The sequence below is a fragment of the Hippocampus zosterae genome, chromosome 2, assembly GCF_025434085.1.
Source record: "Hippocampus zosterae strain Florida chromosome 2, ASM2543408v3, whole genome shotgun sequence".
Taxonomy (NCBI): Eukaryota; Metazoa; Chordata; class Actinopteri; order Syngnathiformes; family Syngnathidae; genus Hippocampus; species Hippocampus zosterae.
Genome location: NC_067452.1, coordinates 39,695,164 through 39,715,381, shown reverse-complemented (window position 1 = coordinate 39,715,381; position 20,218 = coordinate 39,695,164). Strand labels below are relative to the sequence as shown.

The 20,218-nt window shown below is 44.4% G+C and overlaps 1 protein-coding gene across 1 annotated transcript in view; it reads right to left on the bottom strand.

The window, feature by feature from the left end:
* LOC127596508 (ATP-binding cassette sub-family C member 4-like) overlaps positions 1–20,218 on the bottom strand; it is a 31,928-nt gene that overhangs the window by 10,802 nt on the left and 908 nt on the right. The window contains exons 2-14 of the mRNA XM_052059157.1: positions 17,725–17,835; positions 13,901–14,021; positions 10,895–11,119; positions 9,658–9,747; positions 7,382–7,545; positions 7,078–7,203; positions 4,441–4,690; positions 4,008–4,109; positions 2,906–2,995; positions 2,321–2,512; positions 1,347–1,441; positions 933–1,019; positions 102–198 (exon numbers count right to left, since the gene is read on the bottom strand). Coding sequence (XP_051915117.1) covers positions 102–198; positions 933–1,019; positions 1,347–1,441; positions 2,321–2,512; positions 2,906–2,995; positions 4,008–4,109; positions 4,441–4,690; positions 7,078–7,203; positions 7,382–7,545; positions 9,658–9,747; positions 10,895–11,119; positions 13,901–14,021; positions 17,725–17,835 — 1,750 coding nt within the window. The remainder of the gene's footprint in view (positions 1–101; positions 199–932; positions 1,020–1,346; positions 1,442–2,320; positions 2,513–2,905; positions 2,996–4,007; positions 4,110–4,440; positions 4,691–7,077; positions 7,204–7,381; positions 7,546–9,657; positions 9,748–10,894; positions 11,120–13,900; positions 14,022–17,724; positions 17,836–20,218) is intronic.

The following is a 20,218-nucleotide window of genomic DNA, read 5'->3' as shown; positions in this document are numbered from 1 at the left end:
CATTGCAGTTATGCCGCCCTCAACGAAATTGGAAACCCGTAATAGAAATGGAGCATTCATTTTGCATCCCGACTCGTGAGGGTCAAATTTGCGACACCAACCTCCTTGACCACCACAATGCGATCGACCGAGCACAGGTTCTGAAGTTGGTGAGTAACCAGGATCCGACACTTGTTCTTCAGCAGGCCGCAGATGCACCTAATTGATTAAAAAAAAAAAACAGTCACACTTTGGGACGAGGACACGGCTGGATAAGACGACATTCAAACATGCTCCTCCCACTTCATGGAATAACTTACAAAAAGGGGCATTACTCGGAGAGATTTTTAGTCCAATTGTATAATTAGGACATGGTCACGAATAAAAACATTTGAACAGGAGTGACTAAGGTCTTTAAAAGACACATTCAAAGCTTTTCAAGGACAGCGGGATAATTTAAAAGTGAAAAAAAAATGCATAAAAGACACAGAATGAATATTTTTAATAAGGTGCAATTCATTGAGTATCCGCTAGGGGCATACTGTTTTGATCAGAGAAGAAGACAACAGCAGCCTCAGTCCGTCACTGAGCGCTATCAATAGCACGCTAACATTTACACATTTAACAGCACTCTCCTTAGTTTGTAAAGTGTAGGCAAGGATTACATTTAGATTTTATATGCACGTGTACATGGTTTAAAACGTACTTTCTATATCAATCTGGTTTAATCTTAAAGTGCATTACGGTATTTTTCAAGACCAACTACTCGTTAACGTTTGTACAATCAATGGCATCAGTTGCATTGCATATATGTGAATGATCAAAGTCAATTGCACATTTGTCAAATTGCGGTGACCCTTTTGCACCTTTGCAAGATGGCCGATTTCACCTAAATTATCCTCAGATTCTGGCGTGACGCAAAATGAACGCCGACGCAGCGACTGACAACTCACGCTTCAAAGAGATACTTCCCCACTTCGACATCCACAGCGCTCAGAGGATCATCTAAAAGGTAGATATCCGCTTCCTCGTAGACCGCTCTGAGGATGCATTCACACACACACACACACACACACACACACACACACACAATCAGTAAAAATGGTGACTTGTGGGTTTTTGCTAAAAACTTCACAGGCACATTCAGGGCAGCCCTCTGATGCTTTTTATACGTTATTCTTATGGGGACCTGCTTTTTTGTCCCCATAAGAAAAATGGTCCCCAAGACGTGACTGTGTTTCCAATTATATGTCCCCTCAAAACATGGAAACGAGTGCACACACACACACACACACACACACACACACACGATCATTCTCGCCCAGCATTTTTCAGAAAGCAAACGCGCAAAGGCAACATTTTCCCACCTGGCCAGGTTGATGCGAGCTTTCTGGCCGCCGCTGAGGGTGCCTCCCTTGTCCCCGATGAGGGTCAGGTCTCCATCAGGGAGGAGCTCCAGGTCCTGCACTCCAAGACAAATCAACACAACACAAGCTGCAGCGTAAGACCATGTCACGTTTCAAACACACAAACGTAAACAAAACCGAGTCAAATGGGATAACCCCGCCCCCAAGCTAGTCCTTATTGACACAAATATTTAATTGATTGTTCGCAAACAAAATGTTTGATAATTAAAGAATATAGGCATGACGGTAAATTACCTCCATTTTGTTTTTGTTTTTTTACACCAATGTAGTTTGTTGACGGCGGTAATTACAGATGAGGTCTGGTCCATTTAATTCTTTTAAAATGGAACCAAACTGAACTGAATTAACTTTAGTAGTTAAAAAAAAAAAAAAAGGGGGGGGGGGGTCAAGACACTCGTTATGCTGCTTTTACAATGAAAGGGGGAATTTGCAAATTTCCAAAACAATCACTTTTTGTCACATGTGGTAAAACTGTCTTGTCTGACCTGACAGCAGTCATAGATTAAATAATAAAAAAAAAATAATAATAATAGTAAAAAAAAAAAAAAAGGGGGGGGGCGTCAAGACACTCGTTATGCTGCTTTTACAATGAAAGGGGGAATTTACAATTTCCAAAACAATCACTTTTTGTCAAATGTGGTAAAACGGTCTTGTCTGACCTGACAGCAGTCATAGTTTAAATTAAAAATAATAATAATAATAATAGTAAAAAAAAAAAAAAAAAGGGGGGGGGGTCAAGACACTCGTTATGCTGCTTTTACAATGAAAGGGGGAATTTACAATTTCCAAAACAATCACTTTTTGTCACATGTGGTAAAACTGTCTTGTCTGACCTGACAGCAGTCATAGTTTAAATTAAAAAATAATAATAATAATAAAAAAATCATCCCAGTCCATTTCCAGTACCAACTCACCTTTTTTAGAGCGCAGGCCTTCAGTACACGCTGATACTTTTGGGGATCCAGCCCTCTCCCAAACAAAATGTTACTGCGGATGGTCCCCGGGAACACCCACGGCTGCTGCGATACGTAGTTGAGTTGACCTCTGACCGCCATCGTTCCGGTGTCGTGAGACAGCTCGCCCAGGATGGCGCTCAGTAGGGACGACTGGCGGAAAGGGGGTAGGGGGGAGGGGGCTCATTACACGTGATGAATGAAGATGGAGCCGCTGGGTTCACGGAAACTTTTAACAACAAATGCCACCTCAAAAAAAAATACATGGCAATTTAAGCGGCACCATAATGGTACTTCGATCAATTTCGATCAAATCAATTTTCCGATCTGCTTTTAGCGTCACAAGGGTCGCGCGGGGTGCTGGAGCCTATCCCAGCCGAGCGAAGGCCACTTGGTTTCTCCTGAAATGCTCCGCGTTTTGTTGTGAGATGGAATCAGTTTTCAGGCATCCACCGCGAACAACGTCGTAATACACAACAGCTCCACTAGAGGGAGCCAGAGTAGCGCACTTTGAGGTTGACTGAATAAGCTCTGCTGTCATCTCACCTTCCCGGCCCCCACGGGTCCGATTACAGCCACCAGTTGATGCGACCCCACTGTGAGAGAGATGTTCTGCAGAGACGGCGAATCCAGAAGCTGAAAAGAAAAAGATACAGCCGTGATTTTAAAATGTGCCTGCATTCATCATGGGTGGGACGAGGATAACGTACTGTACATCGTCAATGATTTTTTTTTTTTAAACAACAATTATAAGCACAACTTTGAATTCAATCGTTTTTTTTCCTCTACCACAAAGGCTCAAATGTATGCATGCAAATGACTAAAGCGCTTGTCTGATTTGTGATTCGATGCGGGTCTTGGAGTTACAGTATCATGTGACGTGAATCTGCAGTTTTCACTTACAACTCTTGTACAGAATGATTAGGTCTGAAGAGGGGGGGGGCATACTTGCCGGTGGCTACAAAAATTTAAAGCAAAATGAAAGCTGCGAACAGGACATAAGTGTTGATACTTGTACTGTATATAATTGAAAAACGATCGATTAACTGGATAAACGATTAGTCGTCGATTAATCGCTGCCCCTCGATTAATATCACTGCAGCTTACTGAGAATGAAAATGCCTTCACACATGATGGCAGTTCCACTTCTAGATTTGAGCGCACTCGTGGATTTATTTGTCCAGAGAGTATTATTCATTCATTCATTCATTCATTCATCTTCCGAGCCGCTTGATCCTCACGAGGGTCGCGGGGGGTGCTGGAGCCTATCCCAGCTGTCTTCGGGCAGTAGGCGGGGGACACCCTGAATCGGTTGCCAGCCAATCGCAGGGCACACAGAAACGAACAACCATTCGCACTCACACTCACACCTAGGGACAATTTAGAGTGTTCAATCAGCCTGCCACGCATGTTTTTGGACTGTGGGAGGAAACCGGATCACCCGGAGAAAACCCACGCAGGCCCGGGGAGAACATGCAAACTCCACACAGGGAGGCCGGAGCCGGAATCGAACCCGGTACCTCTGCACTGTGAAGCCGACGTGCTAACCACTGGACTACCGGGCCGCCCTGAGTATTATTCATGAATGTCAAATTGTTGGGGGTTCGGCCATCAAGAGGGGGCACTGTCCACAGAGTGGAATGCTCACCTTATCCCAGTAGCACGTCAACCTCGTCATCTCGACGGCGTTTGGGTTCTTTTCCTCCAGCGTCATCTTTCTTCTGTTCATTTCATCCAGCAGGAGAAAATTCTAGCGGGGGGGGGGAGGGGGGGGGGGGTTGCATGAACAAGAATGAGCCAAAATTTCCCTATGCGCATATGTAGCATATGTAAAATACACCAACGGCTCTTCTTGTACCGTTTACACCACATTTAAAAAAATAAAAATACTTGAAAACAAACAGCGCTAAAAGAGTAACTGCAACAAAATTGCTCTTAAAAATTAAATGCAATGGAGTTAACAAAATGATGAGTCTCACTGGTTGATCCGCCCCGGGGGGGGCGTTTGCTAACTCGATTCCGTTCATCGCAAGTCATCAGAATCAAGAATGTTTGCAAGGAAAAGGTCCGAAATGCGTTACCTTGATCCTGCGGACACTGACAATGGTCTCGGAGAGTTTTTCGACGGCCAGCGGGAAGAACAGCGTGACGGTGATCTTGATGGTTCCGTACAGGGACATGGTGACGAACACTCGGCTGGCGCTCACGTTGTTGCCCAGCAAGGCGTACAACGCGAAGGTGACAAACACCACAATCTTACTGCTGGCGAAGAACGTTGCCATGTTGAGTCCTCGCAGGTAGGAGCTCTTCATGATCTGCTCAATTTCCTTTCTGAAGAGACGAGAACAAACACAGCCAGTGAACCGATAGCAGTCGGATGAAGCGAAGTGGTGCCAGTTCGCCGTTAAGGTTTATTTGTTTAGCTGACCATCTGATTGAAAAAAAAATTTTTTTTTTTAAATAAATAATATTCATTCATTCATTCATTCATCTTCCGAGCCGCTTGATCCTCACTAGGGTCGCGGGGGGTGCTGGAGCCTATCCCAGCTGTCTACGGGCAGTAGGCACACTCACACCTAGGGACAATTTAGAGCGTCCAATCAGCCTGCCACGCATATTTTTGGAATGTGGGAGGAAACCGGAGCACCCGGAGAAAACCCACGCAGGCCCGGGGAGAACATGCAAACTCCACACAGGGAGGCCGGAGCTGGAATCGAACCCGGTACCTCTGCACTGTGAAGCCAACGTGCTAACCACTGGGCTACCGGGCCGCCCTAAATAAATAATAATAAATAAATAAATAAATATTAATAATATTTATTATAATATATAATAATAATAAATAATGAATATAATAAATATTTTTCTTATTGATTTCATTGGGATAGTGCATATTAATGGAGGGGGAGGAGGTATATAAAGTGTTTCGTTGCACAAAAATAAATGTTTCAGAAACATTTACAACAGAAAGAAAGAAAGAAAGAAAGAAAGAAAAAAAAAAAGAACTTAGCATAAATGCTAATTTTCTCAGATGAAGACCCGGAGAAAGAAATGAATCGAGGACATTGTGTTTTCATTTGAGTCAATGCAAAGTTATTGCCAAATAACCATGCAAATACGCCCTCTAGCGGTCAGCAGCTTCGTTTCACTTGATCCACTTTGATGAGGGGATGCCGTTGGCTCCCCTCACAACTCTTGCACACATATGGCAAACTAATAAAGCTTTGGATGGGCGCGCTGGGTATTCGGTACGTTTTGGACCAAAAAAAAATCAAACGTCAACGCGTCAACGGTGAACATTTTGTGCCGAGGGTTGAAGTCCAAGGCGCAATCCACGACGGGCGGGGAAGAAATAACTCCGCCATGTGGGAGCTCGCATAACCGTCATTGATCAAGGGGCAGGAATTTAAAATCAAGATCAGTTGAAACCTTTTCCAAATCCCCGCTCAAGTCTGAACATTGGCTTAGGAAGGCAACGCCAGAACAATAGGAGTACAAAGCACACAGCCGAGATTAGGACCGGCTGACACGGTAAAATTCACATGCATAATCTGATGGAATCCGTTCATGCATCCGACAAATTATTATTATTATTAATTTTTTTTGGTCCCGTTCATGAATCTGGCAACAAAAAAAAAAATGTCGTCGATGCTCTCCAACACTCAAAGTACAGTGATCCCTCGCTATTTCGCGGTTCGTTTATCGCGGCTTCGGTGCATCGCAGATTTTTTTCAAACATTCATAAAAAAATTTAATAAAAAAATTTTTTGGGGGGGGAAGTCCGCAAAAATCAATTTCTAAGTGTCTAACTGCTGTCAGGCTGATGAATAAAAAATAACAATCATAATAATAATAATAATTAAATGATGTGAAGGAAAATTGTAAATAGTACTGCGATTTATCCATTTTGTGTTCATAGTGCATTTAATTGAAAGATGTTTGCTGTTTTTTTTTCTCTTTCTTCTTTCTACATACATTCTTGCTGCTGGAGGCTGTAAATTTCCCCAGTGTGGGACGAATAAAGGATATCTTATCTTATCTTATCTTTGTTTACTATGCGTGCTAGTGCACTCTGCTCAAGCGTGGAAGGTCCACGTGGGGCACGTGTGTGTGCATGCACGCATTGACGCAGGTGAGTGTGTGTTGCTGAGAGAGAGAGAGAGAGAACAAAAGCAGGTCTCTCCATCCTTAATTGTCTAAACAACCTTAATTGACTAATCTTAAACGCTCTGCTGCGTGCAGAGGGATGTTAGCCTGTGTGTGTGTATTTGTGTGTGTGTGTGTGTGTGTGTGTGTGTGTTAGTGCGTTCTGCTCAAGCGCAAAGGCCCACGTGGGGCAATTTTTTAAAAAATCGCTACCTCGCTGATTTTCGTTAATCGCGGGTGGTTTTGGTCCCAATTAAGCGCTAAACGAGGGATTACTGTACTCAAGTGAATTCAGTTCACAGAAACAAGAAATCATCAGCAACATCAAACCCAAATAAAAGGCGATCCTTTTATTTGATTACGCTAAGTACTTGTTCAACCTTGAGTGGATTTTTTTTATTTTATTTAAAAAGTATTTTATTTGGAGTATATCTTGCAGTCCAACCGCAAACACATCAAATTTTTGTCATTTGTTTTGAGTTCGCGTCAGTGCTAGTCAATTACTTTTCCGCGACAGCGGTATCGATGCGCCGACCGCTTTCAAATATTCCGAAGAGCTCCCTTTGGGTTACCTTCTGGACTCTGTGACGAGTGCTGAGAAGGGGATTTCCCAAGCGTACATCTTGATGATTCGGATGCCGGACACCACTTCGTTCATGATGCGGATCCGACTGTCGGCTAGGACAGCCGATTTGGTCCTGCGTGAATAAAGAAATAAATACGTACATTTTAAAAAGCTTTTTTTTTTTGGGAGGAGACATTTTGCAGTAAATTCGGGAAGTGAGTCAACAACAAGCATTTGAACACAAATGGTGGAGCAACACAAGTAGAGAGAATTCACATTTAATAACCCCCCAAAAAAATGACCCTCCTCACCTGAAGATTCCAAAAAGTTTTCCAAACCACGTCTGCATGGGCAACATGAGGAGGAGAACGGCCACGCCTGCCAGGCACGAGGGACCGATCTCGTACCAGAGGAAAACCACGACCACAACTGCCTGCAAGGGTCCCACCCACAGGTAGTGCAGATTGAGCGTAATCTGCACAAAAAAACCAACAAGCATGCAATGAAACCGCATTTGCCTGTTGGCTGCAACACCCGCTTCACGCTTCCCGGGAGCATTTCTGACATGGCGCTGCGGTGCAACGGGATAGCACAACACACACGTGATAGGCAAAAAATTAAATATGAACAATATTTTAAAATCTATATATTTTTTTTAAGCAGCATGGTGTCCGACTGGTCATCACGTCCGCCTCACAGTGCACAGCTCACGGGTTCGATTCCAGGCTGCGGCCTCCCTGCGTGGTGTTAGCATGTTCTCTCCGTGCTTTGGTGGGTTTTCTGCGGGTTTCCGCGGCAGGTTTATGGAAAACTCCAAATCGTCCTTTGACGTGATTGAGATTGCGAACGGTTGTTTGTCAATGTGCGACTTGCGATTATTGGTAGCCAGTTCGGCCACCCGTCCCGTCACCTGCCCGCCGTCAAAACAAAAGTATTCCCTCGCGTCTTCCTGTTCTGTGGGCACACATCCTACGAGTGTCACCAGTTCCTGTTCCAGTGGCACACACGCCCCGCAGCCGCCGCCGCCTGACCCTGTTCCGGTGGCCTCCCGAATGGCTATATAAAGACCTGCATGCTCGCCGTTCGGGCCGCCCGCCGGACTTGCCCTCCGTTTTCATGTCTCCCCCCTGAACCTGGTCTCCTCTAGCCCCCCCCCCCCCCCCCCCTTCTGAACAACCCAGAGGAATGTTCCTGGACCTCATTCCCTCGCGTCTTCCTGTTCTGTGGGCGCACATTACCACGAGCGTCACCAGTTCCTGTTCCAGTGGCACACACGCCCCTCTGCCGCCACCGCCTGACCCTGTTCCGGTGGCCTCCCCAATGGCTATTTAAAGACCTGCATGCTCGCCGTTCGGGCCGCCCGCCGGACTTGCCCTCCGTTTTCATGTCTCCCCCCTGAACCTGGTCTCCTCTAGCCCCGCCCCCCCTTACCCCCCCAGCCCCCCTTCTGAACAACCCCGAGGAATGTTCCTGGACCTCATTCCCTCGCGTCTTCCTGTTCTGTGGGCGCACATTACCACGAACGTCACCAGTTCCTGTTCCGGTGGCACACACGCCCCTCTGGTGCCACCGCCTGACCCTGTTCCGGTGGCCTCCCCAATGGCTATTTAAAGACCTGCGTGCTCGCCGTTTGGGCCGCCCGCCGGACTTGCCCTCTGTTTTCATGTCTCCCCCCTGAACCTGGTCTCCTCTAGCCCCCCCTCCTCACCCCCCAGCCCCCCATCTGAACAACCCCGAGGAATGTTCCTGGACCTCTAGAAGCCCCCGAGAGGAAAGCGTCGAGGATGAGGGACCTTGAGGTCCAGGAACATTCCTCGGGGTTGTTCAGAAGGGGGGCTGGGGGGGTGAAGGGGGCGGGGCTAGAGGAGACCAGGTTCAGGGGGGAGACATGAAAACAGAGGGCAAGTCCGGCGGGCGGCCCGAACGCCGAGCACGCAGGTCTTTAAATAGCCATTCGGGAGGCCACCGGAACAGGGTCAGGCGGTGGCGGCAGAGGGGCGTGTGTGCCACTGGAACAGGAACTGGTGACGCTCGTGGTAATGTGCGCCCGCAGAACAGGAAGATGCGAGGGAATGAGGTCCAGGACCTCCGTTTTCATGTCTCCCCCCTGAACCCGGTCTCCTCTAGCCCCCCCCCCCCCCCCCCCAACTTGCCCCCCTTCTGAACTACTTCGAGGAATGTTCCTGGACCTCAAGGTCCCTCATCCTCGACGCTTTCCTCTCAGGGGCTTCTACCGGGGACTTACCTCACATGCTATGTTAGGCACGGGGGGGGCCTTTAGTCTCTCCCCTTTATTTTGTTATGCAGAGGGACCTCTACTTCCGAACGTCCCTTCATACGAAACATTCAAGTTCCGAAACGCCTCAAGAGGAAAATATTGCCTCTTGTCTGGTCCTCACGTCACAATCGCCTCAGCACCGAGACGCGAACGGACAAACTACTCGTTCATGCATGTGAATCCACCTTCAGCGATCCAGTCAGAGTTTACACACAAGGCCCGCTTCAAAGGACCAGAAAGCCCGACGGGGGTAAAAAAAATAAAAAAAAAAAAAAAAAACGGTACTTGAAATGTTGCAGCACACCTGACCTCATCGAAACGGGTGATGTCATTTGAAAGGAGGTTTACGATTTGGCCCGTGGTGGTTTGCCCCATCGCTTGGCTGCTGAGACGAAGAGCCTGAAGAGAGTCACAAAGACATCGAATCGGCGTTGCGAAGTAAGAACAAATTCTTTTGCTACTTTACAAGCAGTTTTTTTTGGTCAGGTATATGGAAAAATACGCGAGTATTCCTTTTTCAGTCTTTACTTACGTTTGAAAACGCGGATGTGACGTGACGTGACAGAAAAAGACGTCAAGTAGGGAAAGGTTATGCTAACCGCGTTTGGGATCTTGATTCATTCTTCAAAATTCATTCATTCATTCATCTTCCGAACCGCTTCATCCTCACGAGGGTCGCGGGGGTACTGGAGCCTATCCCAGCTGTCTTCGGGTAGTAGGCGGGGCACACCCCGAATTGGTAGCCAGCCAATCGCAGGGCACACAGAGACGAACAACCATTCGAACTCACACTCACACCCAGGGAAAATCTAGAGTGTTCAATCAGCCTGCCACGCATGTTTTTTGGAATGTGGGAGGAAACTGGAGCACCCGGAGAAAACCCACGCAGGCCCAGGGAGAACATGCAAACTCCACACAGGGAGGCCGGAGCTGGAATCGAACCCGGTACCTCTGCACTGTGAAGCCCACGTGCTAACCACTGGACTACCGGGCCGCCCTCTTCAAAATTATTTAGGGAAAAAAAAAGCAGGCACATTAGGGACACTGGTGGAACACCATCCAGAGATTTTTTTTTTTTTTTTAGTTACTCGCTAATTTAGCACTTTTTGCTGGTCAGTTCACAACAGATATACATTTTATTATTAATAATAATATAATAATAATACATTTTATTTATAAGTACCTTTCAAGACACCCAAGGACACTTAAAAAAAAAAATATTATATATATTTATTGGGTGAAGTTCGGGAAACTATTTTGTGTTCCGCATGGTTTTGTTTTGTTTTTTTTGGTGCCAAATTATTTGACTTCCCTACCAAAGTAAATTTCAGTCTGAATATTTTTTTTACTCGTACGTACTTTTTTTTTTAGTTTTAGTTTTAGTTTTTAGTTTAGTACGTTTTTACTTTTTTTACTCGTAAATTTTACGTAAATTTAATCAGTACTTCTGTGTTTTTTTTTGCATTTAATCATATCGTAGTAAATGGTGTACAATCATTGAAGAAGAAGAAGAAAAAAAAAAACAAAAAACATCCTCTTGACTGACCTTGCAGTAAATGACACGACACAAGGCCACTCTCATCCTCATGCCCGTTCTTTGGACAAAATAGTAGTGCAGATGCTGGAAGATGGTCAAGCCGAAGGTGGAGACGCACATGGCGGCAGCGCAGCCGTACGCCGTGCAAAGACTGCTCTGCTCGGCGCCGTCGGCGGTCTCGAAGAACATGATTATTCTCCCGAGAAGAAGTGGCTGGATGACTTTTACGGCCTCCTGTGAGAAGAAAAAAAACGCTAATATTCACTGGCTAAAATAGTCAAAGAGGAAACAAACGCAAACGGAAGTCAAGATGGCGCCCGAGTAGACAGCCGTCAGCAAGTGCTCTCATGAGCCTTGCTTTTTTTGTTGTTTTTGTGTTTCTTTTGTCACTTTGTGTTTGTTGTTACATCGTGTGGACTTGATGTGGACCTTTTTTCAGCATTTTTTGGCCACGACATTCATCAAGGAGGAGACTCTGATGGAGGTCTTGAGGAGCCGACGATGAGAAGAAAGGAGCGTTGGCGCGGAGTGCCGATGCGGATTTGGAGCTGGGAGTCGCAGCTTGGAGTTTGAAGCGGATTACGTGGGACAGGAAAAGTGAACTAATCTCTTTTCGTCAATGGATGCTACAGCTTCGTGTTTGCTTTCAAAACTTTGCTTGTAGCAGATGTGTGCACATTTTTCAGCATGATGTCTCTGATCCACTGGTGAAAGGACACTTTGATCCTCTCCTCTTTCATCTAGAACTGCTTCAGACAACAAAGTGTATGCAGAAAATTGGTGAAGATTGAACGACTGTCTGTGTCCTATGTGTTGTCTTGTGTTATTTTTGTTATTTTGACTTCAAAATGGCGCCGCGAGAGTGGCTGCCTTTCCAGCAGCTCCTATATTTTTGTTGTTCTACTTCTTACTTTCATAACTTTGCTGCTGTGAATTGGGAATTTCTCCATTGTGAGACTAATAAAGGTTTTTCTTTTCTTATCTTTATTTGGGTTGGACGAGAGCAGTCCAGAAAGTGACATCAGCAGGACGCCATTATGTCATGGACCTCGCTGCTCACTGGAGCAGAAGCGGCAAATGTGATGCTTGCTCGGCCCAATTTAAATTTGAGATTATCGGACAGGCTTGCTCAAACGGACTCCTGCTGAGACCCTGGACGGCTTGGAATTCAAAGCGCGGATGAGGGGGGACTAGCCGTTTGGACTTGGGCTTGTCCGTCGCCACTGCAAGTCACCCGCATGATTTGTTTAGCACAGTTTTTATGCAACCATTTTTTTTTTTTTTTTAAATCCACGTTTGGTAGCGGCAGTAGCTTGGATATTGGGACACTGGCCGGGAATCAAATCTGCTTCAAAGGCAGTTGTACTGCACTTATAGTAGTAGAACGTTTTTTTGGGGGGACACATTTTGTTGCAAATCTTTACAAAGAGTTCACTGACGGGTATGTTGGGAGCAATGTTTTTGGTAGGCGTATTAAAATCTACCAAAATGAAAAAAAAAATCAAATAAAAAAAAATCGCTTTGTTGCCAAAATCCCAAAACAACATATTGTCTTTTGGTACCAGGTCATTGTGTCAGCAAATACAAAATTTGGGTTCAAGTCCGACCGTATTTTCTACACTAAAAGGCGCACTTGATTATGACTTGCCTATTTTGTCATTTTTTTTTCATATATTGGACGCACCGCACTGTAAGACGCAATCTACAATGCAACCACTAGATGGAGCTACGCTCACGGAAATGCGCTAACAGACGCGACACTACACCCTGATTTATGTCTCGGCGATCAGATGTTTGTAAAACGTATAATTTAAATAAAGCAGCGACACGGTTCACTAAACTAACTAAAGTTCTAACATTGACTCGTTGACGTCGAACTCTCGATTTCCGTGTTCAACTGCCAAACCCGTCGCCATAAGTTTGAACTCTGCGTTGTTAGCATGTCTCGAGCAAGGAGCCATTTTGGCGGTCGAAATATTACCGTAATGACCATGAACAAGGCGCATCGGATTTTAAGGCGCGCGGTGAGCTTTTCAGAAAATGGAAGGCTTTTAGGTGGGCCTTTTAGTGCGGAAAATACGGTAATTAAAGTATGGGTCCATTGTTTTGGAGGTCGCAGCTCAACATTCATTCATTCATTCATTCATCTTCCGAGCCGCTTGATCCTCACTAGGGTCGCGGGGGGTGCTGGAGCCTATCCCAGCCGTCTCCGGGCAGTAGGCGGGGGACACCCTGAATCGGTTGCCAGCCAATCGCAGGGCACACAGAGACGAACAACCATTTGCACTCACGCTCACACCTAGGGACAATTTAGAGCGTTCAATCAGCCTGCCACGCATATTTTTGGAATGTGGGAGGAAACCGGAGCACCCGGAGAAAACCCACGCAGGCCCGGGGAGAACATGCAAACTCCACACAGGGGAGGCCGGAGCTGGAATCGAACCCGGTACCTCTGCACTGTGAAGCCGACGTGCTAACCACTGGACTACCGGGCCGCACGCAGCTCAACATATTTTATTTTATTATTATTTTTTTAAGCTCCAGTGTTTCCTCTTGGGGGGCCTCCACACTGGGCAGTTTGGCAGCTGTCACTCAATGTGGATCAATGTGGGGGGGGGGGGGGTGTTCCTCTTTTTATGTTGTATTTGTGATGTTTTAACCGCTGGATTTTTCTGAATGAAAAGTGGCATGAAAATACAGTTTGAATGGGGGGGGGAGAAGAAAATTGCACTTGTGTGTTGATGAGTTCTCCCCTCGAGTCCATTTTAAGTGTGGAACGTTCCTGGGGGTGCTCACAATAGGGTGTTCTTGTCGCCCGGCGTGGCTGGCGGACAATTGCTTGTTTACTCGCCCGCTGGCAAAACAGGGCCCCTCTTCACGTGGAGTTAGAGTCATTTTTTTCCCCCATTTTTTTTGAGGGGGGGGACCTACTGGGGGGGCTCTTTATTGTCACATAAGCGCGGACTACAATTTTCGAGTCATTTAAAGGTCAATCATTGGGATTTTAGTGCATACCAAGGAAAAGGCAAAGATTCCCGCGACGGCGAAAGACTTCCCGTAGCACTTAATCAGGACTTTACTCAGTGAGGGCTTCCGTAGTTGCTTGGTTGCCATTTTAACTTCAAGTTCCCAGCACCTGCAAAATATGGGAAAAAACAAAGAGACTGGTTTTTGCACAGGTACAAATCGCAGAGAAAAATCGAAAGCGGAGTCGAGTCGCGGACTGGGTTGCAACATTGTGGACAACTTGAATAAATTAGGAATTGACTAAAATGGAAGGTTGGCTCTTTACAGGGAACTCAAATCGAGGTGGGGGAAGTATAGCTTAGCATAGGGGTGTCCAAACTTTTTGCCAAGGGGGCCAGATTTTACGTGGTAAAATGTCGGGGGGCCAACCTTGGCTGACATGCTTTACATTGAACAACAATATTGTTCAACAAATTTTAGTAAGCCAGTCTCTTTCACATTTCCATTTTAATTTTAATTTCAACAATCTTAAGAATTTCGTTTGGTTCATTTGAAACAGGAATTTGAAATATGACATATCAGTCAATATAAACACGGAGTGATGTCTTGTTAACTCGTGAGTGATGCCCTCTAGTGTCTAAATGCTATTACTCATTTAGTGAATGCTATTACTCATTTAGCCACTAGAGGGAAGCAGTACTCTATGAAACATCACTCACCAGTCTACGAGACCTCAGTCAATGCAACACGTGTTCCATTGAGCCCAACCTGCGGGCCGGACGGCACTGATTTTATGACAGGGGCCGAGGGCCGGGTGAAATTCGACCGCGGGCCGGATTTGGCCCGCGGGCCGGACTTTGGACATGCCTGGCTTAGCATCATTTCTGACAACAACAACCAGATTCTTTGATTTGGAATTGGATTATTTAAATAACAAATATACAAGTCAACACAAACGGAATAAATGCTCGAGGTGCCTCAATTGTAGAGATGGACTTATTTTCAATAACTTTGGGACAGGCTGTCTTTGTATCGTTGCTATGGAGACAAGTCAACAGTTTCAAGGGCAAAATAGAACGAAGCGGCTTCCGACAGCAAAGTTATTCAATCATTCCATACATACATACATTCCATCCATCCATTATCTAATTCCGCTTATCCTCACAAGGTTCACGGGGCGTGCCGGAGTCAATCACCTTCGGGCAGTGGGCGGGGTACATCTTGAACCGGTTACCAGCCCATCGCAGGGCACACACGGGGATAAGGAACCGTTCGCGCTCACACCCAGGGGCAATTTACAGTGTATGTTTTTTGGAATGTGGGAGGAAACCGAAGTACGCGGAGAAAACCCGCACAGGCACGGCGAGAACGCGTAAACTGCACACGGGAAGGCGGGTGTGCTGAGAATCGAACCCACGACCTCTGCACTGTGAGGCGGACGTACTCATCAGTTGATCACTGTGCCGCCATGTATCTTGTTTTTTTTTTTAAAGGAGGAACTAAGCAAGGACAGAAGTGTTTTTTTTTTTATCCGCCGTTACGAAACGCCTCACCAGGAAAATATCGCCCCTTGTTACGAAAGAAATTTCAAGATATGAAAGGTCAAAATACAGTATGGGCTGATTGTCGCAGCTCCGAGTTTCCTGAACGCAACATACTTAGAGCTGCTCTGCTATTGGCTATTCACGAGCATCATCCTGGCATCCCATTGGCTAAGAGGGACCTCGTCATTCGCCCCGATAGTTTTACGTAAATGTGAATCCCCAGAAAAAGTGTTCACCGGTCGGGCGATCGCTCACTCATGTTAAAAGCTGACAAAAGCAAACGTCCTTGGATCGGTTGTTTACAAAACGCCAGGCAAAAAATGACTTCTGAGAGAGAACATGAACAAAATAAGGCAAAAAAACAATGAGGACGCAGTTAAAAGTTAAACGATCATCATTTTTACTCTTTGTTTTTTACATTACGCGCGACTCTCATTTTTTTTGTGCAATAATATAATTGTAACATATATTTGTGACATATTTTGATGTATTTTTATGCTTTAGGAAACATTTATGTCTGAATTTCGGGGGGCTTGGAACGGATTAGGGCATTTACATGGAAAACGCGTCTTGACTTACAAACTTTTCGAGTTAAGAAACTTTCTTCCACAACATATTAATTTCGTAAGTATATTCGTAATATATATATATATATATATCGTAAATATATTTTGATGTATTTTTATGCTTTAGGAAACATTTATGTCTGAATTTCGGGGGCCTTGGAACGGATTAGGGCATTTCCATGGAAAACGCGTCTTGACTTACAAACTTTTTTAGTTAAGAAACTTTCTTCCAGAACATATTAATTTCGTAAGTATATTCGTAATATATACATATCGTAAATATATTTTGATGTATTTTTATGCTTTAGGAAACATTTATGTCTGAATTTTGGGGGGCTTGGAATGGATTAGGGCATTTCCATGGAAAACACGTCTTGACTTACAAACTTTTCGAGTTAAGAAACTTTCTTCCACAACATATTAATTTCGTAAGTATATTCGTAATATATATATATATATATATATATATATATATATATATATATATATATCGTAAATATATTTTGATGTATTTTTATGCTTTAGGAAACATTTATGTCTGAATTTCGGGGGGCTTGGAACGGATTAGGGCATTTCCATGGAAAACGCGTCTTGACTTACAAACTTTTCGAGTTAAGAAACTTTCTTCCACAACATATTAATTTCGTAAGTATATTCGTAATATATATATATCGTAAATATATTTTGATGTATTTTTATGCTTTAGGAAACATTTCTGTCTGAATTTTGGGGGGGCTTGGAACGGATTAGGGCATTTACATGGAAAACGCGTCTTGACTTACAAACTTTTCTAGTTAAGAAACTTTCTTCCACAACATATTAATTTCGTAAGTATATTCGTAGTATATATATATCGTAAATATATTTTGATGTATTTTTATGCTTTAGGAAACATGTCTGAATTTTGGGGGGCTTGGAACGGATTAGGGCATTTCCATGGAAAACGCGTCTTGACTGACAAACTTTTCTAGTTAAGAAACTTTCTTCCACAACATATTAATTTCGTAAGTATATTCGTAATATATATATATCGTAAATATATTTTGATGTATTTTTATGCTTTAGAAAACATTTATGTCTGAATTTTGGGGGGGGGCTTGGAACGGATTACGGCATTTCCATGGAAAACGAGTCTTGACTTACAAACTTTTTGAGTTAAGAAACTTTCTTCCACAACATATTAATTTCGTAAGTATATTCGTAATAGATATATATATCGTAAATATATTTTGATGTATTTTTATGCTTTAGGAAAAATTTATGTCTGAATTTTGGGGGTCTTGGAACGGATTAGGGCATTTCCATGGAAAACGCGTCTTGACTTACAAACTTTTCGAGTTAAGAAACTTTCTTCCAGAACATATTAATTTCGTAAGTAGAGCTACCACTGTATGCAGATACCGACTGTGCTGTGTACTTCACGATCTCCTCCCATCGTATTGCTTTGTGATTTTAATATTCACATGGACATTGCCGAGAAGACATTTTCCGGTGAGTTATCATACTGTCTCAATAACTCTGGTGGACAGCGAGTTCCCCACTCGCCTGAAGGGGCATACACCAGATCTGGTCTTCTGCTCTGGTACCACCGCAAAGAACTTCAAGTCAGGCTCACTCGCTCCTCTTTTCAGATCAGATGCTAAAACTCCTAAAACGGGTGACTCGTGTCTCAAGGCGTCACCGTCTTGTGACGTTTTGGTTGAATTCTGATTTACACGACTCCATTTGTTGTACGGGTGCCGTATAAATGATAGGGCACTACCTCTGCAGTTCTTGTCCCAGTACTTCTGATTCATCTTCAGGAAGTATTGTGTAGAGGTCACCTTCTTGCAGTCTCTGCTTGTATCCGAGATGCAGGAAAGGACTCAGCCAGCTGAAAAAATAAACATCATCATCAAAAACAGGTTGATTGAAGAGGATTTTTTTTTTTTTAATCCATCAGAAACTTGAATGTTTTCAGTTTCGGAAGAGAACAGTGGCCCACCGTTCGGCTCCTGGCGTGTTTCCAATAACGAGTCGAGTTGTTGTTGACCGAACAACAGTCAGCTGATCCGAGTAGATGTCAATGCGTGCAGACTGATTTGGAGCCTTACTTTTTAATGTTTGAGTGTGCGATTTAACGCTTCCGTGCTTCGGCTGCTATCACGCTGTGAATTGCAAACCGCAGGAGGGACCGGGCGCCAAATTCAGCAAACAGTTACTTGGCATCTCAGCCAGCATAACCTGTTCTTGAAGCGCACTTCAAGAAAAATACTCGACAGAATGACTGCCGGTTCTCTCCGCATTTCAAATGAAAACGTTGTCGTTTCTGTGTAACTTGCCAACCGATTTTAATACGTTCCACTGGGTAATGAAATTGTTATTTAACATCCATTGACCCGTTTTCTAAGATGCTTAATCTCATGGGGGCCGCGGTGCGTGCCGCAGCCTAGCTCAGCTTTTTCTGGGAATTCACATTGGAAACACCTCATAGCCCGAGAGGTGAATGACGAGGACGCCGCATCGACACCTAACTATCTATTGACACACAGAAGCCTAGGTAGAGGTCGCTCTTAGCCAATGGGATGCCAGGATGATGTTCGGTAATAGCCAATGGCAGCGCAGCTCTAAGTATGTTGCGTTCAGGAAACTCGGAGATGCGAGAAGCAGCCCATACTGTATTTTGACCTTGCATATTTTGGAAATTCTTTCGGAACTAGAGGCAATATGTTCCTGTTGAGGTGTTTTGTAACTTGAAATGTTCATATGAAGCCAACAAGTGCAAAACAAATATCAGAATTTTTTTTCCCCTTCTCCTTATTTATCAAAACAGGCTCTTCCAAACAATATGGACGCCATGTGACGCCAAATACAAAAGCAGAACAAAACTACAACATAACCCGAGAGGGGTAAAGTGTTTGAGATCTTGACTAATTGATTGAAATCTTGGGGCGATAAGGAAAAAAAAAAAACCTGACAAGAGCCTCCATTACAAGCTATGAACAGAAATTGTACGTAGCGGAGAAGGCTAAGTTACATCAAGCCGGAGAAGGCACAGTTTCGGGAGAGAAATAAGAGACTAGGTTGATGTTCATTTCGATGTATGCCACTGACGCGATTGTTACTTGTTTGGAAGTATTTTGTGTGGAAGGTTACCGTGTTCAGTGTCCATAAAAATAATGGGGGTGGAGCTTCTCTGTGTTCGTCTGACAGCGACGGTGCGCTGAGGCACGTCGAGAGTTCAGCGGTGCAGTCGTAGCGACCATACTGAGAATAAAAAGTCTCCCGTGTTGTCATCTAACCAAGTGTAGTCATCCGAAATGATGTCTACACAAAACCGGAGAGAGACTTGCACGCAAGAAGGACCAACAGAATCAATATAGCCTGACTGCTGTTGTGAAAGCGCTATATAAATCAGCATGTATTGTATTGTATTGTATTGTAAAGCAAACTTGAGAAAAACAAAGTATGCAACCATGCCTTAAATCCACTATTATCATTAAAAAAAGCTGTTAAAGCAGCTGTTGTGTGACAAAATATTTTTGTTTCACTGTTGTTGATGGACAGTAATATTGCGCGAGAGACTATGTGTGAATAACTGCTACAAGTGAAAAATGTTCATGTAAAATTGAAAATCGATATTGTTATTTCAGTAAATATTTGCATTTGGCACATAGAAAACTGGCGGCCCGGTAGCCCAGTGGTTAGCACGTCGGCTTCAGAGGTACGGGGTTCGATTCCAGCTCCGGCCTCCCTATGTGGAGTTTGCATGTTCTCCCCGGGCCTGCGTGGGTTTTCTCCGGGTGCTCCGGTTTCCTCCCACATTCCAAAAACTTGCGTGGCAGGCTGATTGAACACTCTAAATTGTCCCTAGGTGTGAGTGTGAGTGTGAATGGTTGTTCGTTTCTGTGTGCCCTGCGATTGGCTGGCAACCGATTCAGGGTGTCCCCCGCCTACTGCCCGGAGACGGCTGGGATAGGCTCCAGCACCCCCCGCGACCCTCGTGAGGATCAAGCGGCTCGGAAGATGAATGAACATAGAAAACTGATTCATGATTCCATGTTGATGAGAGCATTAAAATGGGGGAAAAAAATATAAAAGGAAATTCAAGAAACAATAAAAAATGCGTGAGTAATCACGATTAACTTTTAGTTCATTTGAGTTAATGATGACAGTTGCGTTTTTAATTAGATTAAATATTTTAATTGTTTGACAGCCCTAGTATCAACTAAAGATAATGGGACCCAGGAGAGCTCCTTCGGGTAGATGAGACCGCA